The sequence below is a fragment of the Callospermophilus lateralis genome, chromosome 9, assembly GCF_048772815.1.
Source record: "Callospermophilus lateralis isolate mCalLat2 chromosome 9, mCalLat2.hap1, whole genome shotgun sequence".
Lineage (NCBI taxonomy): Eukaryota > Metazoa > Chordata > Mammalia > Rodentia > Sciuridae > Callospermophilus > Callospermophilus lateralis.
The window spans coordinates 7817230-7844353 of NC_135313.1; the positions used below are offsets into that span (position 1 = coordinate 7817230).

General features: G+C 53.9%; 1 protein-coding gene and 1 long non-coding RNA gene across 2 annotated transcripts; one reads left to right on the plus strand and one right to left on the minus strand.

Moving 5' to 3' along the window:
• The first annotated feature begins 99 nt into the window (after positions 1-99).
• On the plus strand, positions 100-2686 carry LOC143407462 (uncharacterized). Its single transcript, XR_013092352.1, has 4 exons — positions 100-181; positions 1030-1182; positions 1299-1486; positions 2485-2686. It is a non-coding gene; the product is annotated as an uncharacterized LOC143407462 (long non-coding RNA).
• Positions 2687-23968: 21282 nt separating this feature from the next.
• Positions 23969-25105, minus strand: Tex44 (testis expressed 44). Its single transcript, XM_076866417.2, has one exon. The coding sequence runs from the start codon at positions 25103-25105 to the stop codon at positions 23969-23971; it is 1137 nt and encodes a 378-aa protein (XP_076722532.1).
• Between the last annotated feature and the right edge of the window lie 2019 nt (positions 25106-27124).

Sequence of the window (27124 nt, forward strand, 5' to 3'; positions counted from 1 at the left end):
AAGCAGTATCCTGGGCTTAGAGCTGGTTGGGCAGTGGCAGCCCAAGGACACACAGAGTGCAGGAAGCAGTCCCCTAGAACCTGCTGCCAATTCTGAGTGGGAAGCCTGACTCATGCCAGGTCCTTGGCTGAGAGGTCAGACCCAAACTGCAGTCACCAAATCTCAAGGATCAGGCAGAAAAGTGAGTAGGAAGAGAAGACACCAAAGTGGTGGTGGGGGTCCAGGGAGAGCCGGGAGGAGGGCATCAGTGTTTACGTGGGGCAGGGAGGCTTGCTGAGGTCCTGGGACCATTTCCTCACAGTCTGAATAAAGAAAGGGCATGGGTTCTGCCCAGGAGGCAAGAAGGGCACACCAGGGCCATGAGGAAGCAAATACAAACAGGCTCCCTCTCGGGGAGAAGGCTCCCGCCAGCCCAGGGGAGGCTGCGAACTGCAGTAAACAAGTTCCAGTGGATGAAGCAAATGCGAGGTGGCTTCCAGGAACCTTGTCACCCAAGGACCACCGAAGGCCCTGGTCTGTGTCTGGGGGTGGGAGGAGGGGTCCTGATGAGGACTTGGCGTGCCTAGGAAATTCTGAGCCAAGATAATGGAGGCCCCAGGTGCAGGGATGGGCCCCAGCCAGGAAAACCCTCCAAGCTGCGGTGAGGATGAGGAGTGAGGCTGCGAAGCCCTGCCAGGCCCCAGGGATCAGGCAGCGGGGAGCATCCCCCCCTCCAAGGCAGGAGACTGTCTAGGAACCTGGACACAGGGGCATGTACACTTGCCTGGAATGTCCAGGAGGGTGTGGTGGGGGGCCGCGGTGGGCTATGGCTAGATGCCAGTCTGACTCTTGGGGCCCAAGACTGCCAGTCCCCCCCACCCCGACCATGTGGAGCACTCCCGTGAGGTCTGGTGGATGGGGCTGCCCTATTGCGGGTATGAACAGCTCCTCGGAGCAGCAGGGGTGTGGTGCCGAGCAGCAAGCCCAAAGGGCCTCGCCTTGCTGGACCTGTTTTTTGAACTAGCTGCTCAAGTCCCTTTCCCTTTTCAGATAAATCACACATCTCCCAGCACCGCCAGGGGATGTTCACCGTCTTCTAACGCACTGCAGAGGCCTGACCATGAGAAACCACCACCAGCCTCAGAATGCTGTTGAGCCTACTGGCTAATCACAGTCAGCCCCAAAGTGTCAGATCAATGACAGGTAAACCAAGTCCCTAGGCTCTCAGCATGTAAATATCGAGTTCATGGGGACATCACTAAATTGGAATATCCAGATGCAGTTACTTGGGGAATTTTTTTTGTTTTGTTTTGTTTTAGGGTGCTGAGGATTGCAAGGGCATGTTTTAAGCTTATACATTCCCCAAAACTGTCAGGAAGCCAGCAACTGCTCAGGAGGTACCAGAGGAAGGCCCCCGGGCTTCATCACTCATTTCACAAACACGGAGACTTAGAGCTGCTGTGTCAAGCCCCAGTATTGGGGGAAAAAACAAGGCTTTGAGGAACAGGTAACAAGTGTGGGTCCTTAAATGTAGGAATCAACAGGCAGAGTAGGGAGAAGAGCCATCCAGGAAGAGGGACTTGAGCAGGAGGGCATTCTGCGGCAGGCAGCCAGGCATGATGAAAGACAAGGTAGGCAGAAGTCATGGAGTGCAGAGTCTGGACAGATCACACTCTGTCGGTGGATCTATGTCCATACTGTCCACAAGATTCCTCTTAGAATCAGGAGCAAGTTCCCTGTTAATTTTTATTTATTTATTTTTTTTGTTGGTACTAATCATGGAACCCAGGGGTGCTCTACCACTGAGCTGTGTCATTAGCCCTCACTCCTTTTTAAGAATTTTGAGGGGCTAGGGCTGTAGCTCAGTGGTAGAGCTCTTGCCTAATAGCATGGGTGAGGCACTGGGTTCGATCCTCAGCACCATATAAAAAAAAATAAGTAAAATAAAGTTACAACAAAAAAAAAAAAAAAAAAGAATTTTGAGACAGGGAGCTAGGTGCAGTGCCACATGCTTATAATCTCAGTGAAGGAGGCTGAGGCAGGAGGATTTCAAGTTCAAGGCCAGCTTCAACAATTTAGCAAGGCCCTAAGCAATTTAGTGAGACTCTGTCTCAAAAATAAAAAATAAAAAAGGCTGGGAATGAAGCTTGGTGATAAAGTGCCTCTGGGTTCAAGTCTCAATACCTACCCTCCTTTTTATGAGACAGGGTCTAAGTTGCCCAAGCTGGCCTTGAACTTGCCATCTTCTTACCCCAGTTCCCTGAGTGTCTGGGACTATAGGCGTGCACCAACAGCTGTAGTCATGTAGCAGACTGGAATTTTCTACCAGCAAGGTGGTTATTATTGTCATAAATTTCTGGGTGACAGTTATAATTAAAAAGAAAAAAACCATAAAGCAATTTTAACAGCCCCTAAGTGGGAGCTGGGTCAGACAGCACCGTTACAGATGAGGCTCTTCCCAGCCCTCCTAACCCCAGCACTTACCCTCTTCTTCCTCTTTCACAGATGAGCTGTGGGTGTCAGTCAGCACCGCTTCCCAAATCTATGGTGCAAAATTTCACATGGGCAAGATCAGAGCATGGGTTCTGGAGCAGGTACCTGTGGTGCATCGAGCTTAGCTTCTCACTGTGTGACCCTGGACAAGTTCCGTCACTTGTCATGCCTTGTTCTCATCCATAAAGTGGAGACAAAAGCTGGACTCCCTCCTGGCGTGGTTATGTGGGTGAAATGAATTAGTATTCATAAAGAGCTTGGCTGTAGCAAATGCTAAATAAGTGTTTGCTATCATTGTGGGAAGTCTCATTCCATTCTTAGAGCCCACTGAGATCAAAGCAACCACTGTGTGTCTGTTCTCACTCCTTTAAAGGGAAGAAAAACACCCTGACCCCCAGAGAACTTCTGGAACACATGTGAGAGGGAGTGGAGGGCATGGGGGAGACTAGTGGTTAAGGCCAGGTCTCCAGATTCTAAGCCTGAGCAAGAATAGGATTGAAGGGTAAGTGGAGGGCCAGGGCAGCTGAGGACAAAAGGACAGCAAACAAGAGCTGGTGGGTACAACTGCTCAACTCTTTGTGACAGACAGTGGATGTTTGCCTCCTGTGGGAATTGGGTCTGGGAGCCATACAGCAGGCATCTGCGCATGGGTTCTCTTTCCACTAGGAGTCCTCCCGTCTGGGCCTGGCCAGGGAGGGCAGGTGGAAACCACGTGAAACTACCAGAGCAGGGCAAAGGAAGACGCCAGATGCCTTCATTGTGGGAACTGCCTTGCATCCTGCTTCTAAGAGGGTCTAAGGAGGCCCTGCTTGTTCATTCAACATGGGGCAGGGGCAGTGGATGAGGCGCTGCAGACACCAAGGTTCAGTCTCCTGGGTGGGGGATGGGGTGGGTGAAGGCGATGGGGACAGTGCTGGGCCCTAGCTAAGGCTCTGCCTCGGTTTCTGGGACCTTCCACCAATTCCACAGGGGCAAAGGACATCTGTGAGCGGGAGGGAACCCAGCTGCGCTGGATTTCCCACGCCAGGCCTCTGGGGGTGGGGGGTGAGGGCTCCCCAGCTTCTGAGCAAATAAAAGGTTTGAGGAGAGAGGGGCCTAGTCACAAGGGACACCTGGGAGAGCCGGCGAAGCTGACAAAAAAAAAAAAAATGACCGCGCGGGAGGAAGCAGCCTGCAGGCCCCGGTTCCTGCTCAAGAAAAATAATAATCCCCAGGGACCGGGTGGTGGAGGGAGGACTCGGCTGAGCCGGCTGAACCGCAGGAAGCCGGCCCTCAGGACGGAAGGGGCCACCCCTGCCTCCGCCCCCAGCAGGGGTCTGGGTGTCCCTCACCTCCCGATCCCGGAGGTCTGAGAGCCACCTCCTACCGGCAGTGGGAAGGAATCCGCCCAGGAGAAGTCACCTTCCTAACTCGGGGCCCCTTTCCTGTGCGAAGATGCCCCCATACCCCGTCCTCAGCCTGGAGGCCATCCTGATAGTCTGGCTTCTCCGGAGCAAACCATGCGTTTCTGACACTCTTTCCGCCAACCTGCGGGGTTAATAGCCAGGGGGTTCCCAGGAACGCGCAGTGGCTGAGCGGAGACACAGACTGAATTCTACCCAGCGCTGGCACACGGGGCCAAGGACGCACAATCTCCATGCGGCATATGGGGACCAAGGGCCCCGTGCCTGCCCCAGGGAGTGACGCGGGTCTCTCTGCCCTCATTCTGTGAAATACCCCCCCCCCCATTTCTCCACAGTCCCTTCTTGGTCCACCTTCCCTGACTTCCTGACAGCGAGGAGGGGCTTGGGGGGTCACGGAGGAGACCCCCGAGTGCTACTGCTTTTGCCTGAAAGTGTGTTCGTTTTCCCGTGGGGATGGGCGCTGTATCAACAAGGAGCTGCCCTCCCGCCACGCGGTCATCCCCCGGCCCGGTGCCGTGGGCAAGCGAGCTCTCTCCGCCGTCTGCCCGGTGTCCAAACCCCAGACCGCGCGGTCAGCCCCTAAGGGAGAGTGTGAAACCCTGCTGCACCCCCGAGGCAGAGGCGACCCCCGCTCTAAGGAACGTGCAGTCTTGGGGGGCGGGGGCGGGGAGACCCGCGACGCGGACAGCGCCTTCGCCAGATACTCCGGCGCGCAGGTCGGGGTGATGACCAACTTTGCGCACAAGTGTGGGGCTGAGGCCACAAGTCCTGGAGACGCGGACGAGGGTGGAAGGGACAAAGCGACGGGCCTGGGAGGGCTGGGTTCTCCAGCAGAGGAGTCGGGGCCTGCTCTGGGCGCGGGAGACCGGGGGCGGGGAGGCGGCTCCTCCATGCTCCAATTGAGCCCTGGAAAAACCCGGGCGCGCAGGGAGGAGGCGGGCAGGCGCGCAGGCAGGCCAGGGACGGCGGGAACAAAGGCGGCCGGCGGCCGGATGCAGTCATGGAAAAACCCATCGAGGCGCTGGCGCGGGGGCGGCGCGAGCCCGGCAGCAATACCACCCTAGCCGGATGGCCCGGGCGGGGCTGCTCCCGGCCTCCGCCCCGGGGCGCGCCGCGCGGAGCAAAGGGGAGGCCCCCGGAGCAGGAAAAATGTAGGGCGGGAAAGGAATATGGGTCCCCACGCCCCAGATGCCGCGGGTCTCACGTATTCCGCGCCACGAGCGGCAGGCGGCCTGGGCTAATACGCGCGGGGCCCACGCAGCACTGCGCACGGCCACCTGGCTGCTGAACGCAGCTGCGGGAGCCAGTCGCGGCCCGCGCAGGCGACAGCCCCAAGGCGACGCGTGCGCGGTGGCGAGTTCAGCCCGCACACACAGGATCACTTGCACGCACGTGCGCCCAGACACGCGAGCTACACACAGCTCCCAGGGCACAGAGAAGGAGACGGTTGGATGGCGGGGCGGGGGGGCTAGGAGGGGGAGCCGAAATGGAGGCTCGTTAGGGCGGGGCCCCGGGGCTCCGTGGAGAACTTCAGAAGAGGGGGGCAGGGACTTTGGGGGAAGCCGTGGTGAGGCCCGCCCGGGGTTAACAGGTGCGGGGACGGGCCTGGGGGGCGGGGTGGGGCAGACGTGCCCGGGTCCTGCCCGCCCCCGGGCTAGAGTTTCCCTCCGGCGCAGGTCGCTGCCCAGCCTCGCCTGGTCTTGTAAGTTGTCCATGTGGCTGAGGACGGGTAGGTGGCACAACGGGTTTTTCTGTAGAAAAGGAAAGTGTTGGCGCAAGAGGACCCAGTGACTCTTAAGACTTTTCCAGTTCTGACTTTTTATGAAGGAGGAGGAACTGGGCCCAGAGGCCATAAAAGGAGTTGGTGGGAGCTGGCACAGCCTCTTCCTGGTTCAAATGTCCTTTTGTTTCCTTGTGCTGCCGGGTGGTGTGCCAGGAGTAAAACCCGACCCTGGGGTCCCTGGGTTGTGAAAGGATTGTAGGGTAGAACATGGTTATGGTGGCCCAGAGCCAGTCGGTGGGAACAGGAGCCATCCACTCTGCCCAGGTGGGTGTTGAGATGGGTAGTGAGTGGGGTGGGGTGAGGGTCCTTGGAAGTCAGAGGCACCGAAGCCCAAGACTTCAAAAGGTTTCAGGTTCAAGAAGAAGCCCCATAGGCTGGGGGGAAAAAGACCGGGGAATGGGGTGGGGACAGCCTAGCAGAGAACATAACTGTGGCCATGATTTAATGCAAAGTCAACAGGGAAGGGTCACCAGTGACCCCACAGAGTGAAATGAACTGGTATCTACTTGTGATACCTTGGCGACTGACCTTGGAATCAGATGAAACGTTTCGCTTGTCCCTCTTCTGATTCTATCCATCCTTTGGCCTCAAGTTCCTCATCTGTGAAATGGGAGCAAGAGCTCCTCCACAGTGCTGTTTTGGTAATTGAAAGTGGATATACGTTCCCCTTCCATCCTGCCCTTCCTCCCGGTGGGACAGAGATCAACTCGCACCGTTGCCCAACATCTCTCCCTTCCTTGCAGTTTCTCAAAGTCTTGAGTGGTTGCTCCTTAGGACTCCTAAATCCTGGTTTCTTGCTAGCAGATGGGAAGGTCCGGTGCGAGGAAGATTGGGGGAACAGCACCCCCTGGTGGCCAGTTCCTAACCTGCTGGGTAGCTTCTTGGCTACCGGTATGTCAAGGTTCCATTCTCCAAAGGACTTTTCTTCTGCGGTAGTTTCTCCCTGTGTTTAGGGAGCAGAGAGACGGCTGTTCCCCACAGGAGCATCTCCTGGGCTGTCTCCCGACCAGCTTCCTCCACTTCAACAGGCTTCTCTCATTTCTGCCACGGAGGAATCAACAAACTTGCTATTTATACTGTGCTTTGTAATTCACAGAGCCCACTGACACACAACGCTTGTCGTGAGGTGACTCTGGGTGGTTGGTAGCTGCCTCCTTGGAGAGGGGATCTTGGTTCCCAGCGTCGCTCAGGGTTGGTTTGAATTCCATTCAGCTGTGTAACCAGGGCAACAGCCCAAATATTGAATAACTACTAGATAGATAGGCATCAGCCAACCAGAACAGAGCCTGCTGTAAACACCAGGTGCTGCTGAATCTATTGTACCTGCCGAAGGTTCTGGAATAACCTTAGCCCCCCTGGGCCTCAGTTTCTCCATCTGCAGGATGGGGATGGGGATGGTCATAGTACCACTTTCTAGGTAGTACTATGAAGTCTAATTAAGTTAATGCACTAAGGGCTTGCCAAATCTGTCAGGCACAGAAGTAGCGCCCCATCAATGTGAGTTTCATTACTCGTCCTGCCTCCTGTCTGTGAGAGGTGAGTCACTTCTCAGACTCAGTGACTCAGGGCGATTGCCACTTTAAAGGGAGAGTCCCAGGGCTAGGGATGTGGCTCAAGTTGTAGCGCGCTTGCCTGGCATGCGTGCGGCCGGGGTTCGATACTCAGCACCACATACAAACAAAGATGTTGTGTCCGCCGAAAACTAAAAATAAAAATAAAAATAAAGGGAGAGTCCCCAGCTGAGCCCACTGTGTGTTCACAGGGCTCATCTCCTGCTTCCCACGCCTCCTTTTCGCCTCCTCCCTGTTCCCTCTTGAGAGGCCTCCTCTTTCCCATGGCACCCACTACTCCTCTGTGGCTGGCTGAGTATTTCTTCTCAGATTCTGGTCCTGACCCTTCTCTTTTGGGCCTCCCTCTGTGCTAGCCCCTGAGCTCCCCCTCCTCACCCCAGCAGGCACCTCCCACAGCTCACTTCCAGGCCCAGAGCCACCTGGTCCCTGCCTCCCCCAGCCCCAAGGCCAGTGACTGCCCTCCTGAGCTCTGGGGCACCTCTCAGTGCCCTTGCCCCCGTATGGTGACTTCTCCACCTGCAGCCCTACCAACTGCCCGTTCTTGGTGCTCTAGCATACTGGCCTTTATAAAACCCAAGCCGTAGTACTCCCTTCAGTGCCCGCTCCTGGCCTACACAATTTAGGGTGTGTGTGGGTGTGTGTGGGTGTGTTACTGTGAGCTGAACCCAGGGGCACTCTACCACTGAGTTCCCAGCCCTTTTGGTTTATTTATCTTTTGGGGTAAGATTCTCTCTAAGTTACTCAGGCTGGCCTTGACCTTGTGATCCTCCTGCCTTAGCCTCCCGAGTCGAGTCACGGATTAGCAACATGTGCCACCACACCTGGCGGTGTCACAGTTAACATTTGCTGATTGCTCCCCACACTCATGCTGTGCCTGGCCCTCCACTAAGTAAGTGTTTATGTGCTATCTTATTTAATATTCCAAACGACCCTGGGTGGTACCACTATTGTTATCCCCGCTTATACAGGACACAGGGGGGAAGTTCACAGGCAAGTAACTCGCCCAGGGTCACCCAGCTAAAGGAAGGCAAAGTCAGAATCCAGACCCATGCAGCCTGACTCATAGGAGGACTCTGATGGAGCCTTCTCCTATCTTTCTTGGAATCTTTACCTTCCCCTGGGGCTCTGGGCTTCAACCCGCTGACCTCCATACACATCTGCTTCCTTCCCAGCCTCATCTTAGCCTGTAATGCACCTTCCCTACTCCAATCAAAACTCCTTTTCATCTTAGCTGGGCTTAAGAGCTGCCCCCACCCCAGCGCCCCGCACTCCCTAGCTTGCATGCTAGGCAAGCACACTATACTGAGCTACATCCCCAGCTCTGGAAGTACTACTACTACTTCTTCTTTTTTTTTTTTTTTGTAATGAGAATTGAACCCAGGAGTGCTTAACCACCGAGCCATATCCCCAGCCCCCTTTTATATTTTATTTAGAGACAGGGCCTCGCTGAGTTACTGAGGCTGGCTTTGAATTTGTGATCCTCCTGCTTCAGCCTCCTTAGCCACTGGGATTACAGGCTTGTGCCACCATGCCCAGCCTAGAAGTACTTTTTTTTTTTTTTTTTTTAAAGTAAGAGTCTCTGCTCTTTTTATTTTTTTATTTTATTTTTTTTTGAGAGAGAGAGAGAGAAATAAATGTTTCAATATTTATTAGTTCTCAGTGGACACAACATCTTTATTTTATCTTCATGTGGTGCTGAGGATCGAACTCAGCGCCACACGCATGCCAGGAGAGCGCACTACCGCTTGAGCCACATCCCCAGCCCCTAGACGTACTTCTTAAACTTTACCATGCATCAGAATTTCTTGGGAACCTTGTTAAGTGGCAAATTTGGATTCAATAGATCTGGGTGGGGCACGGGATTCTGCATTCCTTATAAGATCCCAAGTGGTGCTGATGGTGGCATGAGGACCACACTGAGAAGGCTCTGGATTTACTGAAGCACAAGTGTCAACTGGTGCGTCTATAAATGTTTACTGACTACCTACTTAGCTCAAGGCAGTCCGTAGTTTGTGCTCCACCCCTGAGCACCAACCAGTTGGTCTCAGAGGTTGAAACGAATAGGTCACACAACACTTCCAGAAGTACTTCTGGAACTGCTCGGGTGCTGAACAGCAGGGGTACATAGGATGGATCCACACTCTGTCTGGCAGCCAGTGTGCTGGAAACTAATCGTCCAGGGCTGCCCTGCTGAGAGCTACCAAGTGGCTCCTGCCTCACTCAGAATGAAAGCCTGATTCTTCTTTCAGGCCCTGCTCATCTGGCCCTGCCTCTGATTCACCTGCCATCACAGCCTTATTCTAGATGTAACTTTGTGTCCACTTGAATCAACGCCTCCACTCTTTCCCATTGGAGAGTCCTGGTTAGTATTTGTCCCTCAAATTGACCAGGGCCTGGCCTCTTTCTCAGACATCGCCTCCATAGAGAGGCTGCCCTTGACCTAGATGAAATTTGATCTAGAGCAGCTGCCCCCAGCCACAATGGGACATTCTCTACTGTACCATTGTTTTATTGATTTTTTTTGGTACTGGGGATTTAACCCAGATGTGCTTTACCGCTTAGCCACATCCCCAGCCCTTTTTAATTATTACTATTTTTTTTTTGACATTTTGAGACAGGGTCCCACTAAGCTGCTGAGGGCCTTGCTAAATTGATGAGGCTGGCCTCAAACTTGTGATCTTCATGCTTCAGCCTCCCCAGTCACAGGGATTATAGAAGTTTGCCATTGTGCCTGGGTGTTTCATTAATTTTTATTTATTTTTGGGGGACTGGGGATTGAACCCAGGGGCACTTAACCACTGAGCCACATACCCAACCCTTTTCTTATTTATTTTGAGACAGAGTCTCACTAAGCTGTTCAGGGCCTTGCTTAGTTGTTGAGGCTTGCTTTGAACTTACAATCCTCCTGCCTTGTTTTTATAGGGCTTCTAGGTCCCATGTCATTGCTTTATATTTTGTATTCCTTCTTGCCTGCTCCCCTGCTGGACTAAGGGCAGGATATGTCCACCTTACTGTGCTTTACCATTAGCCCTTGGAACACCTGGTGCACAGTAGGCCTCCACGGGGACCTGTTGAATGGATGAGTTGCTGTTACTGTGTGTTTGCAGGGGTGGAAACTGCTAGAGGTGCCCAAGTAGGTGAGAGAAGGCTTCATGGAAGGTGACTCCGAGAAGGAGAGTAACCTGCAGAAGCTTTGCCAGGTTGTCCTCCTGGGTCAGCATCAGCGGAAGGCACTGGAAGGAGGGCAGTGGGGGAGATCAGCTGAGATGCAGTCCCAGGGGAGGCTCAGCGGACTCCATGGAGCCTTCTGGAGTAGGGATGGTCTTTTCTTGTCCTGAGCTGGGACTTGATCTTTTTATACCCATATTCACCCTCACTGGCTGCCCAGGAAGGGGAGGTGTGAGCTTGGGCTCTAACTGAGGCAGTCTTCAGAGGGAGCTGACGGCTGAGGACCATCTCATTTGTAGTCTGCAGCATCCAGGCAACAAGTCCTCCCGTCCTGCAGGGGATCTGGACAGTACAGCATAGCACTATCAAGGGGCGCTCACGTGGATAGGAGGTGGGATTCAGATAAGCTGGAAGAGAGTGCAGGGCTGTACGGGGAGCCAACAGACCCCGGGGAGGGGGGGGCGGGGAGGAGATGAGCCCAGGGGGTGCTGAGGCAGGAGCTCTCTCCCCTGGCTCCCAAGGGCAGAGTGAGATGAATCATGGGTGAGACCCTGGGAAGCCACAAACATGTCCTTGACTTTTATTCTTTCATGTTGTCCTAATGCTGGTCAAATATCAGATTCTCTTCAGGCAGTTGTGACACTTCATGGAGACGCCTATAGACTCTTTTTGTTCTTTTTTTTTTGTGTGTGTGTGTGTGTGGTACTGGGGAATTGAACCCAGGGCCTCATGCATGTCAGACAAGCGCCCTCCCACTGAGCCACATCCCCAACCTTCATATTCTTTCCAAGAGCAAGTGCTCTTTAGCTAAAGAGAGATAGAAACTTCCAGCATCTGCAAATTCGTGTTTCCGGAAGGGTCCTGTTGCTTTTGGTCCTTTGGTAGGAAAGTACTGGGCACCCTGATATCTGCTGGACCTCTGAGGACCCCCTCTGGCCTAGACAGTAGAGTGGGAGGTGAGGACTGTGCTCCTCACAAGTAGCCAGGAGCAGCACTGGGAGAGGCCAGCAGATGGACCCTGAGAGAGGGATGAGGGGACTCTCTCCAGGAAAGAAAGGAGGCTGGTGTGGTGTCCAGGGTTTAGCATTCCGGCCAGCTTCATGAGCATGGGACCTGTAGTCACACAGGGTGCCATTCCTTTTTTTCTTTAGTAGCAGGGATTCAACCCAGGGTAGCTTAAACACTGAGCCACCTCCCCAACCCCTTTTATTTTTTATTTTGAGACAGGTTCTTACTAAGTTGCTTAGGGCCTCACTAAATTGCTAAGGCTGGTTTTGAATTTAGGATCTTCCTATATCAGCCTCCTAAATCACTGGGATTACAGGCATGTGCCACCATGCCAAGCTCAGAGGGTCCCATTCTTAGTTTTTCTTAGTTTAAGGCTTTCCTGTCACTGTGTTGAATTTTAGATGATGGCCTTATTCTGTTGTCCAGGCTAACTCTGAACCCCTGGGCTTAAGCAATCCTCCTGCCTCAGCCTCCAGGGTAGCTGAGACCATAGGCACATGCTCCCCCTCCCCCAGTACTTGGAATTGAACTCAGGGGTGCTTTACCACTGAACTACATCCTCAGCCTCTTTTTTTTTTTTTTTTTTTTTGGAGACAGGGTTTTACTAGGTTGCAGAGACTAGCCTCAAACTTGTGATCCTGTATCAGCCTCCTGAGTGGCTTGGATTATAGGCAAGTGTCACTGTACCCAGCTGCCTTGAAATTCTTAATTTTTTTTTTGGTACTAGGGATTGAACTCAGTGGCACTCAACTACTGACTCACATCCCCAGCTCTATTTTGTATTTTATTAAAAGATAGGATCTCACTGAGATGCTTAGTGCCTTGCTTTTGTTGAGACTGGCTTTGAACTCTCAATCCTCATCTCAGCCTCCCAAGACACTGGGATTACAGGTGTGAGCCACCACACCCGGCTCTTAATCATTTTTGAGCAAGTTTTCATTTTTTTAAGACTATTTTTAAAATAACTTTCTATTTTATTTATATGTGGTGCTGAGGATCAACCCCAGTGCTCACGTGTGCTAGGTGAGCGCTCTACTGCTGAGCCACAACTCCAGCACCTTAAGATTTCATTTTGTACTGGGTCGTTCAAATTATGAATCTGGTCCTGCTCAGCAGGTCTGGAAGATGGGCCCAGGGCCAGTTTCTGAGGGATCATTTGAGAGAGACTGGGGAACCTGGGTGGTAGGTGGGCCCAGGTGCATCCTCAGGGTGTGCAACACCTGAGCTGGTGTCCTTGTGCATAAAACAGGGATCATGGTGCCACCTCCACCATGTAAGGAGGGGCTGTAAGTTGGAGACTTGTCCCAGCTGCAGATTGGACTGTGGAGAGGTGCTGTCCTGGAAAGCCAGCCTAGTGACTGCTGTCTCAGAGAGGCCTGCTGCCTGCTGCACTCAGAGCCCCCAGTCAGACTGTCAGATGGCAGCCACCAGCTGTTGATGAGACGCTGGAGTTGACAGGGATGGGAGGGTACTCCCCAGGGCCAGACAGAGTGTGCCCTGGCTCCTGGGCAGATGGCTGCTCTGGATGCTGTGCTAGGACTACCAGGCTGGGGGAAGTGGCGGCAGCTCCCTGGAGACCAGTAGTGAGGGACCTGAATATTACCCTGTGGTGACATGGTGCTAGTAGGAAGGAGTGTGGGAGAGGCCTGGGTAGACTGCATCTCCTGAATCTGAGATCCCTACTAGTCTTGAGTCTTGAGCCACTGGCCGGCCTCCCCCAGTGTAGGCCAAGGTTCAGGTCACTGCTTTACCTCTGGACACCTGAGATTGCTCCACTCCTGTCATGTCTTGTCCCTCACACTCTTCTCCACTCTGGCTTGAGCCTCCTTTCTCTTCCATGAGGGATGCTGTCTGCCTCAGTTTACCCTAGTGTTTGTCACTTTCATTGTCTTTGCAGTTCATCCTCAGTGGACCTGATGGGGGCTCATCTGCACTGTCCCTCAATGTGCAAGGGACCTCTCCGTGTATTTTGCACTGTGGCCACAAGTCCTGTAGCCCATCCGCTCACCAGGGCACCCAGGGCAGGCGACCAGGTGCTGAATATCAAGACCTGACGAGGGGTTCTGATGCTAGAGGCACCCAGCAGCTCGAAAGGGCAGAGAACGTCCTCAGTCCCAGGGAATGCCTGCCGCACTGAGCGCCTACTGTGTGCCAGAGACGGGCGGCGGCGGGGCCGGGCTGCCACAAACAGAAGCCCCTTTCTTCCAGGGTTTACGCAGGAAAGCGTTTATAAATAGGACAAAGCCGGGCGGTCCAGGGGCCTCCGGGACACGGGACACGAGGGGGAGAAAAGCAGGGCGCAGGGAGCCAAGGCGGGGAGCTGATGTAGGGCGCGGACCCCGCCCCGCCTGGGTCGGCGGCCTCGGCGGCCTGAAAGGGCCTCTGTGTCGCGGTCCCCGCCTGCCCGCGGCCCGGAGCGCACTTCCTCGGCAGCGCCAGACCCCGGAGGCTCCACGGCCCCTCTGGGGACAGACACAAATAGTTCCCGGCCCAGCTGCCCGGCCAGTTGCCTGGGGAACCAAACTCAATAGACTGACGTCACCGGGCCCGTTGCGTAGCAACCGTCGCAGACTCTCCCTCCTCGCCGGGGCGCTGAGGTCACGGTCGCCAGGGAGACGCCGGGGCAGGGCGGGGGCGGGGCCGCGGCCTGGGACCCGCCCCTCCAGCCCCGCGCCCGCCCCGAGCTGCGCGGCGCTGCCCGCGGAGGGAGCGGCCCGCCCGGCCGCTGCAGCCAGGCTGCCCGCCGTGACGTCGGGCGGGCCGCGCTCCCGTGGCCCGAGAAAGGCCCATTGTGGCCGGGCGCCGGGCAGCCCGCCGGGATTTCCCCCGCGACGCAGGCCTTTGTTCGCGCTCGCCCCGTCTGACTGCCCCGTCTCTCCGGCCGGAGCTGCCCACCAGGCCCCGACCTGCTCTCTAACCGGGAGCAGGTGGCAGCGCGCGGCGTTCGCATTCCCTCCCTCTGGTTACCCAGGAGATCTCCGCTGGCCACCTGCCTTGGGGGAGCACACACTGAGCTCGGCCCGCAGCGTTCTGCTGTCATCCCGGCCACCTCCTCCTCTCCCGCGTCTGCCCCTGGGTGCTGGGTGGCCCTCGCCTCCATCACTGCTTGGGCCCGGGGTTGGGGCTGCAGTCAGGCCAGGCCAGGTGCCCCTGGGTGAGGGGAGTGGGGACAGTGGGCTTGGTTCTTAGGGTGTCTCTCTGCAGTTTCACCCTAGCAGAATACAGAGTGCTGAAAGCCAGAAGCCCAGGCTGGGAGACAAGGTCCAGAAGCTCAGCCCGGGGCCAGGGGCCTTCTGCCATCATGAGCCTGCCTGTTTCACCTACCTTCTTACCATTCCTGGCTGGAGACTCCTAACCATTTCTTGCTAGAGGAACTTTCGTTTTGTTCAAGTTCTTTATGGTGGAGGCCATCTGTGGGAAATGTTTTTCCTCTATTTTGAATAGTACTAGTACAGAAGGTTAGTAACAAAACAGACTCCACCCCACCCCCCTTGTACCAGGAGTTGAACCCAGGGATGCTTAACCATTGAGCCACATCCCCAGCCCTTTTTATTTTTTATTTAGAGGCAGGGTCTCGCTAAATTGTGGAGGCTGGCTTGGAACTTGTGATCCTCCTGCCTCACCCTCCCAAATTGCTGGGCTTACACTACCCAAACACAAACCCAAACTTTTGGGTGAATTCTATTTCTTCATTGGTTGACATTTAAAATTCAGAGATTCAGAGGAATCCTTTCTTGAATCCAAGGAGTTGAGGGGCATACTGAAAGAGCTGAATGTTTTGGCTCTTTCCAAACCACATGGTTAAAGAAAAGTTGTGCTGGGGCTGGGGCTCAGCAGTAGCGCATTTGCCTGGCCTGTGTGAGGCACTGGGTTTGATTCTCAGCACCACATATAAATACATCAATAAAATAAAGGTCTATCTACAACTAAAAATATATATATATTTATTAAAAAAAGAAAGAAAGAAAGAAAAGTTGTGCTGGGTATGGTGGCACATACCTGTAATCTCAGGGACGCAGGAGGCTGAGGCAGGAGGAAGGCAAATTCAAGGCCAGCCTCTGCAACTTAAACCGTCTCAAAATAAAAAATAAAAATGACTAGAGATATAACTCAGTAGCAAAAGCACACTTGGGTTCAATCCCCAGTACAACAAAGAAGAAAATAAAAATAAAAAAGTTGTGGGCAAGTTCTCCAATAGTGGGTGACCATGCCCCAGGGCCCAGAGCCTAGGAGTGGGCTGTGGGTGGCCTTGGGCAATCTTTCAGTCCCACCTGCTGTTTTGGCCTGTGTTTGTGGGAAAGGTGACTTTTGTCTGCTGGGGAAACTAAAGATGCAAGAGGTGTGGAGGTTAGGGTGCTACCTGCAGTCCCAGACCTAGAGGAGCCTGGAGGAACAGGCTGCCACAGGTCCTCATTGGGAGGAGCATGGCTCAGGGTGGGGCAGAGCAGCCTGCTGAGAGAGGCACTGGGAGTGCTGGATGAGCCTTTCCTACACGTGACCCAGGCTGCCCTGATCAGAGTGGAGACAGACTTCTCCTTTCTAGTCTTGGAGGCACAAGCCTATGGACCTGGAGCTTACAGGAGCCTGAAAAGAAGAGAAGCCTGGAGAGAAGAGAGAAGCCATGGGAGTAGAGGAGACAAGTGACTCAGGAGGATGGAGACAGTCCTGACAGCTTTGGGTCCCCCATGCCAGGCATCCCAAAGCCATTTCTTTCCTAGCTGTTCGTGACACAGCCCATCAATGCCATTTGTGTCTAAACTACTCACTTTGGGTTCTGTCATTTCCTGAACAACACACAGGCAATACAGAAAATGCAAGAAGGAAGAAAATTGACTTCATCATGTGCCCACTGTTAAATGTTGTTTCAGCATATTTTTTGTTGCTATAACAAAATACCTGAGTCTGGGAAATTTATAAAGAATAGAAGTTTAGGGCTGGGGATGTGGCTCAAGCGGTAGCGCGCTCGCCTGGCATGCGTGCAGCCCAGGTTCGATCCTCAGCACCACATGCAGACAAAGATGTTGTGTCCGCCGATAACTAAAAAATAAATATTAAAATTCTCTCTCTCTCTCTCCCTTTCTCACTCTCTCTTTAAAAAAAAAAAAAAGAATAGAAGTTTAGTTTCAGACTAGACTCAGAAACTTAGTGAGGCCCTAAACAACTTAGTGAGACCCTGTCTCAAAACAAAACAAAACAAAAAAGAGGGGCTATGAAGGTGGCTCAGTGGTAAAATGCCCCTGGGTTTAATTCCCAGTACCAAAAAAACACAACAACAACAACAACAACAACAAAAAACCAAACAACAACAAAAAAAGTTCATTTAAACTTCTGGAGGCAGGAAGGGCAAGAGCATAGTCTCACTGCATCACGACATGGTAGAGGGTGTTCCTGAGTGAGTCAGAGCAAGCATGCTAACTTGGGTCTTTCTCCCCAAGGCCATCGTGGGGACTGCCCTACTGACCTCATTGTCTCCTAATTACCTCTCAAAGGTCTCACCTCCAAATACCCTTACAATATAAATTTGGGGATTAGTTTCTGACACATGAATTTTGAGGGGACACGTTTGAACTTTAGCATTCTGTTTTAAAAGATTGCCGCAGTCTCTGGCTGGGCACAAATCAGGAGCCACCACACAGCTTGTAGATTCAAACAGCAATTCTTTATTCCTGATCTCACACCGGCCTTCTACAAACACATTCTGGGGAAATCCACGTTCTTTGCCCAAATCCACACCTCCACTGGGCTTCTGTCTCCCAAAATATACTGTCTGACCCTAAGATCTCAAGAGGAACTCAGGCAGCAGGATATGCCCTATTCTAATCTGGGAACACCCTAATCTCCTATTATGCTAAACCGGGAACACCCTAAACACGGATCCGCCCTGGTCCTTGAGCAAGGTCACCTTACATGCAATGTAGCTGCAAAATGTCCTATTTCCATGAGTCCTTCCACTAAAGAAACATGGGGGTACGCTGGCAAGGAAATTGTCATACCTACTTGGCTGATGGCTCCCAGCAAAAGATAATGTTATTATTTATTTTCGCACTGAGGATTGAACCCAGGGGTGCTTAACCACTGAGCTGCATCCCCAGGCCTTTTTTGAAAATTTTGAAACATGATCTTGCTGAGTCGCTTAGGGCCTTGCTATGTTGCTGAGGCTGCTCAAACTTGCCATCCTCCTGAGTTGTTGGGGTTACTGGTGTGTGCCACTATGCCCAGCAAAAATGTGTTGGTGATCACAGTATTTCTATGAGGCAAATGGAAGATCTACCTGACGGAGGAGGAAATGGAGGGTTGGAGACATGGAGGCCCTCCCCTAGGACCACAGTGTCCACCTGTGCGGGACTCCACAGGGCAGGCCAGCTTGCTTCAGGCTCAGGTTCTGAGATTGGCGGCGGCTGGGCCGGGCCTGAGACCGCTGGGCTATCGGTGCTCTGGTCTCAGAGCTGCTCTGCCCCGTTGCTGGGCTGTTGCTCAGCTCTGCCAGCGACGCTGCTGGGAGCGTCTGTGCCCCTCGGTCTTCCTGTCCTTGTTCCTAAGAGCTTCCTAGGATGCATTCGCCGGGCTCAAATTCCCCAGCGCCCGGCCCAGCGCCCTGGTGCAGGCAGTGCTGCCTTCTCCCCCGCAGGGGGCGCTCCCGCAGGCTCAGGGACTCTGGATCCCCAGGAACAGGGTTCCCTCCTGGCCCCGGAATATTTAAATGTGTCCTCCAGACCTCCTTTACCTACCCCTTATGACATCCTCCTCCTGGAATGCCCTTATTCAGGATCACTGCTCTGGAGAGTGATCCTTCCTAAAACCAAACCCGAGAACCAGACCACAGTCACTTAGCGAGTCTGGCCAATTAGCCGTGTGGCCACTAACGGAACAAAAATATTGTCCTTCCAAAGCCAGGAAAACTGACAAAGATTGGCTTTAGTGTTTTTTTTTTTTTTTTTTACCAGTCTTAAAGTGATGTCAAATTTCTAACTTTTTTTTTTTTTTTTGGTACGGGGATTGAACCCAGGGGCGCTTAACCACTGAGCCACATCCCCAGCCCTTTTAATTTTTTATTTTGAAACAGGGTCTCCTTAAATTGCTCAGCGCCTCACTAATGTGCTGAATCTGGCTTTGAATTTGCAATCCTCCTGCCTCAGTCTCCCGAGTTCCTGGGATTACAGGTGAGCACCACAATACCCAGCTAATTCTTTTTTTTTTTTTTTTTTTTTTTTTAACAAAACAGATATTCTTTTAAAAAAACAATATTTAAATCTTCCCCATCATTTGACTGTGAGTCTCTCTGCCTTCCTCTCTCTCTCTCTCTGGCACACACACTCAGATGGGAAGGGTTAGCAGCCGTGGCCCTGGTGTGGGCCCCCAGGGTGTGGGCTCTGAGTCAGGTTTAGTGTCCAGGATGTTCCTCTGGGATCATGCCCAGTGAGGAGAGAAGAAGCCGAGTGGACAGAGGGAGAAGTCAAGGCTGCGATGCCAGCCCCAGCCAGCCTCGGGGACATCACGGTAGCTCTGAAGGGGCTGCTGCTGCAGGTTGTCCACTTCCAGTGCTCTGGCACCTGCGGGAACAAGTCCTTTACTGAAGGGGGAGGAGAGGGCCGAACCTATCGTCCACCACACCCTGGGCTGGCGTCCCTTTTGACCGCTGCTCGGACTTGCAGATGACTTCCCTAGCCAAGCTCCTGCTGGTCAGATGGTAGGACACTGGGCCTGTCCTGTTGACTCTTGGCCCAGCCTAAATGGCCATTTCAGCAGTTCTCCTGTTTGCTTGCCAGTCTTTCCTGGCAGAACATAATCCAAAAGTCCATCCCAGAGAAACACCGCCTGTTGTCAGGTGTCACACCTACCATGTAAATGAGAAGGCTCCCTGGCTTCCTGAGAAGCTGGCTGGCCTCCCAGGGCTGAGTGTTAACTCTGTCCTGCCTCCAGTTCTCCACACCTTCCCAGGGCCACCCCGTTATCCTCACCACTGTTACCGCTGTCCCTTTCTTCTGTTTCTGTTAACTGCCTCTCCCCAGCCGTGTGCCCCCTTATTCAGTGTTCATGCACCTAAAATCATGAACCACAGGGAGGCTTTGGGGGTTCAAAAAAAGTCTTTCATCCTCTTAGGTTATTACTGGGGCTGTGAATGAAACTGACAAAAGACAGAAGGACAGCAGACTTTATTTTATTTATTTTTATTTTTTTTTAAGATTTTTTTTTTTTAGAGAGAGAATCTTAACATTTACTCATTTTTTTCAGTTTTTGCGGGACACAACATCTTTGTTTGTATGTGGTGCTGAGGATCGAACCCGGGCTGCACGCATGCCAGGCGAGTGTGCTACCGCTTGAGCCACATCCCCAGCCCAAGCAGACTTTATTTTGTACGTTAAAATGTTTGTTATTTTATTAGATACTAAAAGTTTCCCATGGTGTGGGGGGCTTTGTAGAAAGAAATTTCCCAAAGCAGTGGCAAGGTTTGATGGCTTTTATACCATTCTAACAAAGGACGATAAATTTGTGGAGAGTTGGTAAGACAAAGGAAAGGCGTTTCTGGGCTTTTGGGGCATGGTAAATTGTGGGAAGGTAAATATGTGGGGGCACTCCTGGTAGAGGGGCCACTGTTAGGCTTGTTTGTGTAGATTCCTCTCAACCATCTGTCTATAGTGAGAGGTTGTCTCCTCTTCCTGGTTTGGAAAAGAAGGAACTGTCACAGGGAAATTTATACTTCTCTTCAGAGAAGGGGAGAGTAGAAAGCTGTCCCCAATTTGCTTTTCCTCATTTGCCCTCAGCTCCAAATAATCCCCGAGCCAGTGCCCCACGCTGCTGCAGGCCTGTCCCGTGATAGGCGGGATCACTCCCCCTTGCCCACTGCTCCTGTGTTTTTTGAACCGCCTCCTCTTCTCTTGCCTGTGGGTGGAGCTTGTCCCCAAGCTCCTGTCTTGGGGTTTCCTGTTCATTCTCATTTATCCCTGGGCCAACTTATACTGGGCTGGGGCATCGGGTTTTCTCCACGTTGGAGCCTGCAGCCCTGAGTGTGCAGCCCGAGTTCTCCAGGGTGTCTGGCACTGGATGCCTGGGGCCCACCCCTGGGAAGCATGTGCTGCCTGGGGTTTGGCAGCACAACTGTTTACCCCATAGCAAGAGCAGGAGGAGGAGGCAGGGAGAGCCCAGAGCTGACAGCGGGTGGCTGGCCTGCAGGGCAGCACCTAAATCAGTCAATGGTGGGGGGGTTCCTGCCCCAACTTGCCCCTGTGCTGGTCACGGGCTGTGTCCTTACTGAGTAGCCAGGACCTCCAAGAGTCAACACCAGCCAGTGAAGATGGAAAGGTGGGCTGCTTCCTGATTTTCATATCAAGGACCAACAGATGCCCCTGTGGCCGTGCTCACCTGTCCCCTCAGGCACTCGGGATGATGAGGCAGGAAGCTCACAAGTTCCAGGTCAGCCTGGGCAATTTAGAGAGACTCCAACTCAAATAAAATTTAAAAAATGGGGCTGGGGATGTGGCTCAGGGGTGATTCACCCCTGGGCTCAATCCTCAGGACCCACACAAACAAACAAAAAAACCGGACACAGATGGTCCATGGGCCAGATTCACCTCAGTGCCATCCGGCCCTTCCACTGGCCCTTCTCCTGGTGTTCCACACCTGGCAGTGACCCGCGTGTCATCCCGTGACTGCAAGGCTCAGGCCACCAGGGAATCGTGACTGTCGTTTTCCTGACCCTCAACCCAACTGGTCACCTGCGATGTCTCCTTTCCCTTTGCTCTGTCACCTTTGACACCCCTCACTGCCAGCCTTGACTTTTCTGGGCCTGGGCCATCTCTCCACAGGGGACCCCTGGCCCTGTCACCCCTGCTGCCAGCCACCGTCACTGAGCTGCTGTGCTCCAGGCCTTGGTCCTCCTCTGACAGTGCCGGCCCACCTCAGTGAGAGCCCGCACATAGCTGCCCCTCCCCCACCTCCACTCCTCAAGGTAGAGCCACGTTCTGGGCACCTGATTCCACGTCGGGCTCTGCACCAGTGGTCAGCCTGATGTCGTGTACACTCCGCCACGTGCCGGCACTGTCCTAGGCACTGACTCATGAAGCCCTGCAGTCCTCACGGCAGTCCAACCCCTGACAACACTGAACCATCGGTTTACAGGTGAAGAAACTGGGGCAGGAGAGGAGAAGGAAACACAGCTGGCAGGCAGGGTGCCCAGCATTCAAGGTGGCCTGGACCCAAAGGGCACGCCCCTTCCTCATCACTCACCGGCTGCCTCCAGATGCCCTCTCCTGAGATGAACCTCCATTTCTAGGCTTTGACCTGGGTCAGGTGACTGGTAGGTGACTGGTACTTCAGTCCTGTGGCCTGCATGACCCGTCCAGGGCAGGACATGGGTACTGAACCAGTGTGCTTCCCTGGGACTCACCTGCCAAGGCCAATGGGGACAGGGCTCCACTTCTCCAGAAGGTGGAGCTGAGAATGGAGAGAGCCAGCAATGGAGCAGCTGGAAAGAGAGCCCAGAGAACCCGCTGAGCCGGGAGCCCGCCTCGCCCACACCGGCAGCAGTGCCAGCCACCAATCCTTTCCTTATGCTGGTTTGAGTTTCTTCTGTCCCTTGCAAAGCTCAGGTCACCTCTGTAGCTTTGGGGGCATAGCAGGGCCTAGTCCACAGTGGGTGTTCAATACCATTTGTTGAAAGCTTGGATGAGCATATTTTGGGGGTGCCTTGTTCTTACCATATCTGTCTGGGGAGTACCCTCCCCCCTTGCTCTTAAGGTCTGACTCAGTTGCTTCTCTAAGAGGACCCCTCCCCCATTACTGGGATCTAAGTTGACAACCTCACTCCTCTGAATTCTTTGCTTTCATGACATGGGAACTGGGGACAGTTCATGCTGCACCTCAAGAAGGTGGCAGCCCCTGGGGACCAGGGGTACACATGTCTAGTCTGTCTTTACATCCCTTTGGGCTTAAGAGTCAGACTTCCTCTCATGAGCCATCTGCAAAACAGGTGTGGCCTACACATGCTCCCGGGGTCAGGCTGAGACATCTGTCACTCCAAGGCCAGGTGGGCTGTGGTGACAGTGACCACCACTCTCCCCAAAGTGGTGGTTTAGGCAGTTTAGATGCCTGTGATCCTGAAGAAATGGGGGTGTTTTAGTCAGCTGTTTTTGTTGCTGTGACTGTAACCTGACAAGAACAATTGTGGGGAAGGAAAAGTTGGCTAATGAATTCAGAGGTCTCAGTCCATAGATGGCTGACTCCATCCCTCCAGGCTTGGGCAGAACATCGTGGCAGAAGGCTGTGGCGGAGGGAAGCAGCTCACATGACCATCAGACAGCAGAGAGAATCCACTCACCAGATACAAAATACACCCCAAAGCCATGCTCCCGATGCCCCCCTCTTCCAGCTACATCCTACCCTCCTTCAGTTTCCCCCAGGGATTAATTCAATGATTAATTTGTTGATCGATTAAGACTCTCATAACCCAATCATTTCTCCTTTAAACCTTGCATTGCTCACACATGAACTTTTGGGGGACATCTCACATCCAAACCAAAACAGAGGGCCCTAGATTTTTCCAAAGAGGCAAAAATCCATATTTTTATGTAAAATCTCCTTTTTAAAACTCTAGCAATTGATTCATTAGTTTGCACTTTGAGAAACACGATGTAAGTCCAACAAATGCATCAGTGGGCTGACTTCTCCCCAGGGCCCTCATCGGGAGACTGCTGGGAAGAACAGCAGTCCAGGCTGTGGCAGAGGGTGTGACAGGCCAGGCCAACGTCCTGCTGGAGTTCATGCACCACCTCTCACCTCTGGAAGCAGCACTGGGTGCAGCTGGAAGGAGGCCCACTTTCTGAGCATTGGCTGGCCCCCAGGCCTTCACTCCTGCTCTCCTTGCCAACCCTTCTCAGATGCAGACCAGAGCACATTCCAAGGAAAGAGACCTGTGCCCAAGGGGGCAGCTATCCTGGCTTGCCAGCTTCAAAACGGAAAGCCCCCATCCCAGGAATCCCCTTAGTCTGAAGCCAAACACGACAAAGACAGCTTGTCACCCTGCCTGGACCCTGTCCCACCCTATCACCTGCCCACTGGGCAGATAATGATGACAGCTGTAAGGTGTGAGCTTAGTAAGGGCTCCCTGTTGCTGAGGCCTTCTAGTGTCTCGGGGTGGGGGCTTACTGTCTCCATTACAGCTCAGGAGAGGGAGGCCCGGAAGGCCAGAGGTCTGAATCCGCACTGGCGACTCAGCACCCTCCACCTCCCTCCGGGGGCCTCTCAGAGTCACTCCATTTGTCCCTAGGCCCTGAATGGGACAAGCTGAGGACATTCTGTTTGCAAGACACCCGGAGCCCCTCTTGTCCTCCCCCACCTGGTGCTGGGGTGGACCCCAGGACCTCTGCATGCCAGGCAGGCGCTCCTGACTTCCACTCTGCCCACTGCTTGGACAAGGGACGAGGCTGGCGCTTAGAAAATAAACGCTGGTGGTGATTTATTGATCTGCCGGGGAGCCACCCCGGGTGGGGTGGGCAGGAGCGGGGTGAGAATCCAGGGTCTCCAGAGCTGCTGGGCGAGTCCTTGGGGTTTCCGTGTGGGATCTAGTCTCAGCTGGGGCTGGCATGGAACCGGCGCGGGGCGAGGTGACTGGTCAGGAAGCGCACGGCCGAGCGGATGCTCTCCGTAGTCCTCCGCTCCACGGTCTCCAGCACCTGGGTGACCGAGCGCAGGGCCGAGCTGGTCCCTGTGGCCAGCCCGGAGGAGAAGGCCGAGCTGGCGTTCCCCAGGATGCTGGAGACCGAGTGCAGGTTGGATCCGGTGTTGGGCAGCAGTTCCGTCGGGGAGCCGTGGCTGGAGGTCAGGAAGGCCATGGCCATGGTCATGCCCATGGGCTCGGACCACACCAGGATGTTGGCCAGGGAGCCGATGGAGCCCTCGCCCCCGCCCAGCAGGCTGGTCATGGAGCGCAAGTAGCCGTGGTCCTCATCCGCCATGTACAGGTCGGAGTCCAGCGGCCTCCTCCCCGGGGTCTCCCGGTGGGGGCTGGGCAAGGCCGAGGGCGGGGCATTGCAGGCTGGGAAGGGAGGGAAGGACTGAACCCAGTGTTCTGTGGAACTGTCCACCAGGTCGTCCCCTGTCACCATCTGGGACCCCTTGGTTTTCTCTTCAGCAACCTGGGTGACGCCAGTGGGCGGAGGGTCAAGCTGACCACCGGCGCCTGCAGTGGCTGGGTCAGCAGCACCCACAAAGGGCGGGACTTCTACTGCTCTGGGGTAGAAGGTCAGCTGCTTCTTGGGGTCCCTCGCCTGCGGTGGTGTTCCCTTCTGAGCCTGGGAGTCACTGAGCAGGCCCACGCCATCCTGAGGGATCAGTGTATCCCCAGCTAGCCTGACCGGTAGCAGGTTCTGACTGCCCACCAACACCGGCTGGGCACCTGGGTCCTGGGGCACCAGAGGTGTGATCTCTGCAGGCTTCTGGCTGCTGCCAGGAGTGACTTCATTCTTGTCTTGGTCCCCAGAGGTTGGCTTGGCCTCAGAGGTGGCCTCATCTACATCTTGGAGTTCAGTGGCCTCTGCAGCGCTGCTCTCTGGTGAGACATCTGCAGGGAGGGGGGCCTGACTTTGGGACCCTCCTGTCGGATCATCTGCAGGGCTGTGGTCAGCCTCCTTGTCCAGAAAGGCCTCAGAAGGAGCATATGGGGGGCTGCTGGTGGCTTTGGCCTCTTCTGAGGGCACGGTGGTCATTTATGCCCTCTGCCACTTGCAGTGGGAGTGGCCATGACTGCTGGGCTAAGATGTCCCAGTGCTGAAGTCACAGGGGGGTGTGGGTGGCGGGTGATGTCACAGGCACATGTACAGCAAGCCTCCCCAGTGGCTGCCTTGCTGAACCGAGGCTATGGCTGACTTGCAGCCACGTTTGTAGGATGGAGGTGTGTATGCAGGTGCAGGTGCTGCCACAGGGTGGAAAGGAGTCATAATGCCTGTGACTGAGGCAAATGAGAAGAGGGTACAGATGCCAAGTTAGAGTTCATCAGGGACCCCTCCCAGAACCTCTTTGCCCACTCTGGTGCCACAGGACTGGAAATGGCCAGTCCTTCTGCAGGGCATTTGTTTTCCAGCAGCCGTGGGCAGGAATAAGTCAAGGCCAGAACCTGGTCAGCTCCTGGTTCTGACTGTCCCTGGCTGTTTAACCCTTTGGACACAGGATAGACAAACTTCATCTTCTTCCTGCTCTCCTGAGTTGGGGTACAGACAACCACAAAGGATCTGCACCCCCAGGGTGTTCCTGAGACCCGTGCTTGTCCCTTTATTAAAAAGGTTGGGCTGGAAATTTTCATTCTTCTGTGTCTGTGACTCTGGGGTTGTCAGTAAGACTTGGTGCCTGCTTATCAGGGACCAGAGAGGAGCCAAGCCCCGTGACCCACTGTCTCTAAGCAGTGCAGCTCTGTTCTTATACCCACTTATTGCTGGGGCAGCTGAGCCTCAGAGGGAAGAGGCAACTTATTCAAAGTCACATGAATAAGCACTAAATCTGGGATTTGAACTCCACCTGACTTTAGCTCATGCAAGCTTTCCGGCCCCTCTGGTATCCAGGAGTGACTGGCAGGGTGAGGAAGCTGGGTGCTGGGAGCAGAGTGCTACCACAGCTGCTCTGGGCACCTCTGGGTGACAGCTGGTGCCGCTCAGGGTTTTGCCCCCAGTAGCCCAACTTTCCTCCCCCACTCCCTTCCCACGCTCTCTCCAACGCTGCCTCTCTCCAGCTCCTTCGCTGGCCCTCATCTTCCTCCTCCCCTAACATGAGGCCTCTCCATGTTCTCTTCATCCCCTTTACACTCCGCTATCTGAGCCTCTGAAGCTGGCTCCACCTCTCCTTCTCCTCCACTTCTCCTTCTCAACCCTTGCTACCCACTTATTCTCTGCGGTGCCCTGAGGCCACCTCAGAGGTCATGGGCAAACCCAAGTTTTTGGGGAGTATGGGGGCGAGGCAGCTGAACCATGTGAAGGAATGTGGAGGAGTCTGCTAGTTGACCATCCTAGTTGCCCTTTGTTCTTACTGTCATGCTGGGAGCCTTCAGCCAAGTAGGTATGACAATTTCCTTGCCAGCATACTCCCATGCTGTCTAGTGGAAGGACTCCTGAAAGGTGACCTTGCTCAAGGTCCAGGGCGGATCCCTGTTTAGGGTGTTCCCGGTTTAGCATAATAGGAGATTAGGGTGTTCCCCCGTTTAGAATAGGGCGTATCCTGCTGCCTGAGTTCCTCTTGAGTTCTTAGGGTCAGACAGTATATTTGGGAGACAGAAGCCCAGGAGGTGGGGATTTGGGCAGAGAACGTGGATTTCCCCAGAACGTGTTTGTAGACGGCCGGTGTGAGTTCGGGAATAAAGAATTGCTGTTTGAATCTACAAGCTGTGTGGAGGCTCATGATTTGTGCCCAGCCAGAGACTTCGGCACTGTCAGACCCCAGTTTTGTTCAGGGTGGCTGTCTGCTCAGCTAAAAGAATGGGTCTCCCAACCTCTCTTGCAGATAGGCAAGAACATGAGACTGTATTCTGGCAAAAGAGAAGCAAGCAGAAAGAATTAGGCAGTACTTTAGAAAGGATCCTTCAAAAAGCTAAATATCCTTTGGCTCTTCCACCCTTTATGCCTTTGGCTATTAGGAATGTAAGGCTGGAGCAGCAGCAGCTATATTGATCCTTTGCTGGGTTTTCTGTTCTCACGACTAAAAGGCTCAGGGGTCACTCCAGTTGAACTGGGCTGACTGGG

Bases quoted from the DNA above. Each gene is read 5' to 3' on its own strand.
- Tex44 (XM_076866417.2), bottom strand. From the start codon at position 25,105: ATGACCACCGTGCCCTCAGAAGAGGCCAAAGCCACCAGCAGCCCCCCA.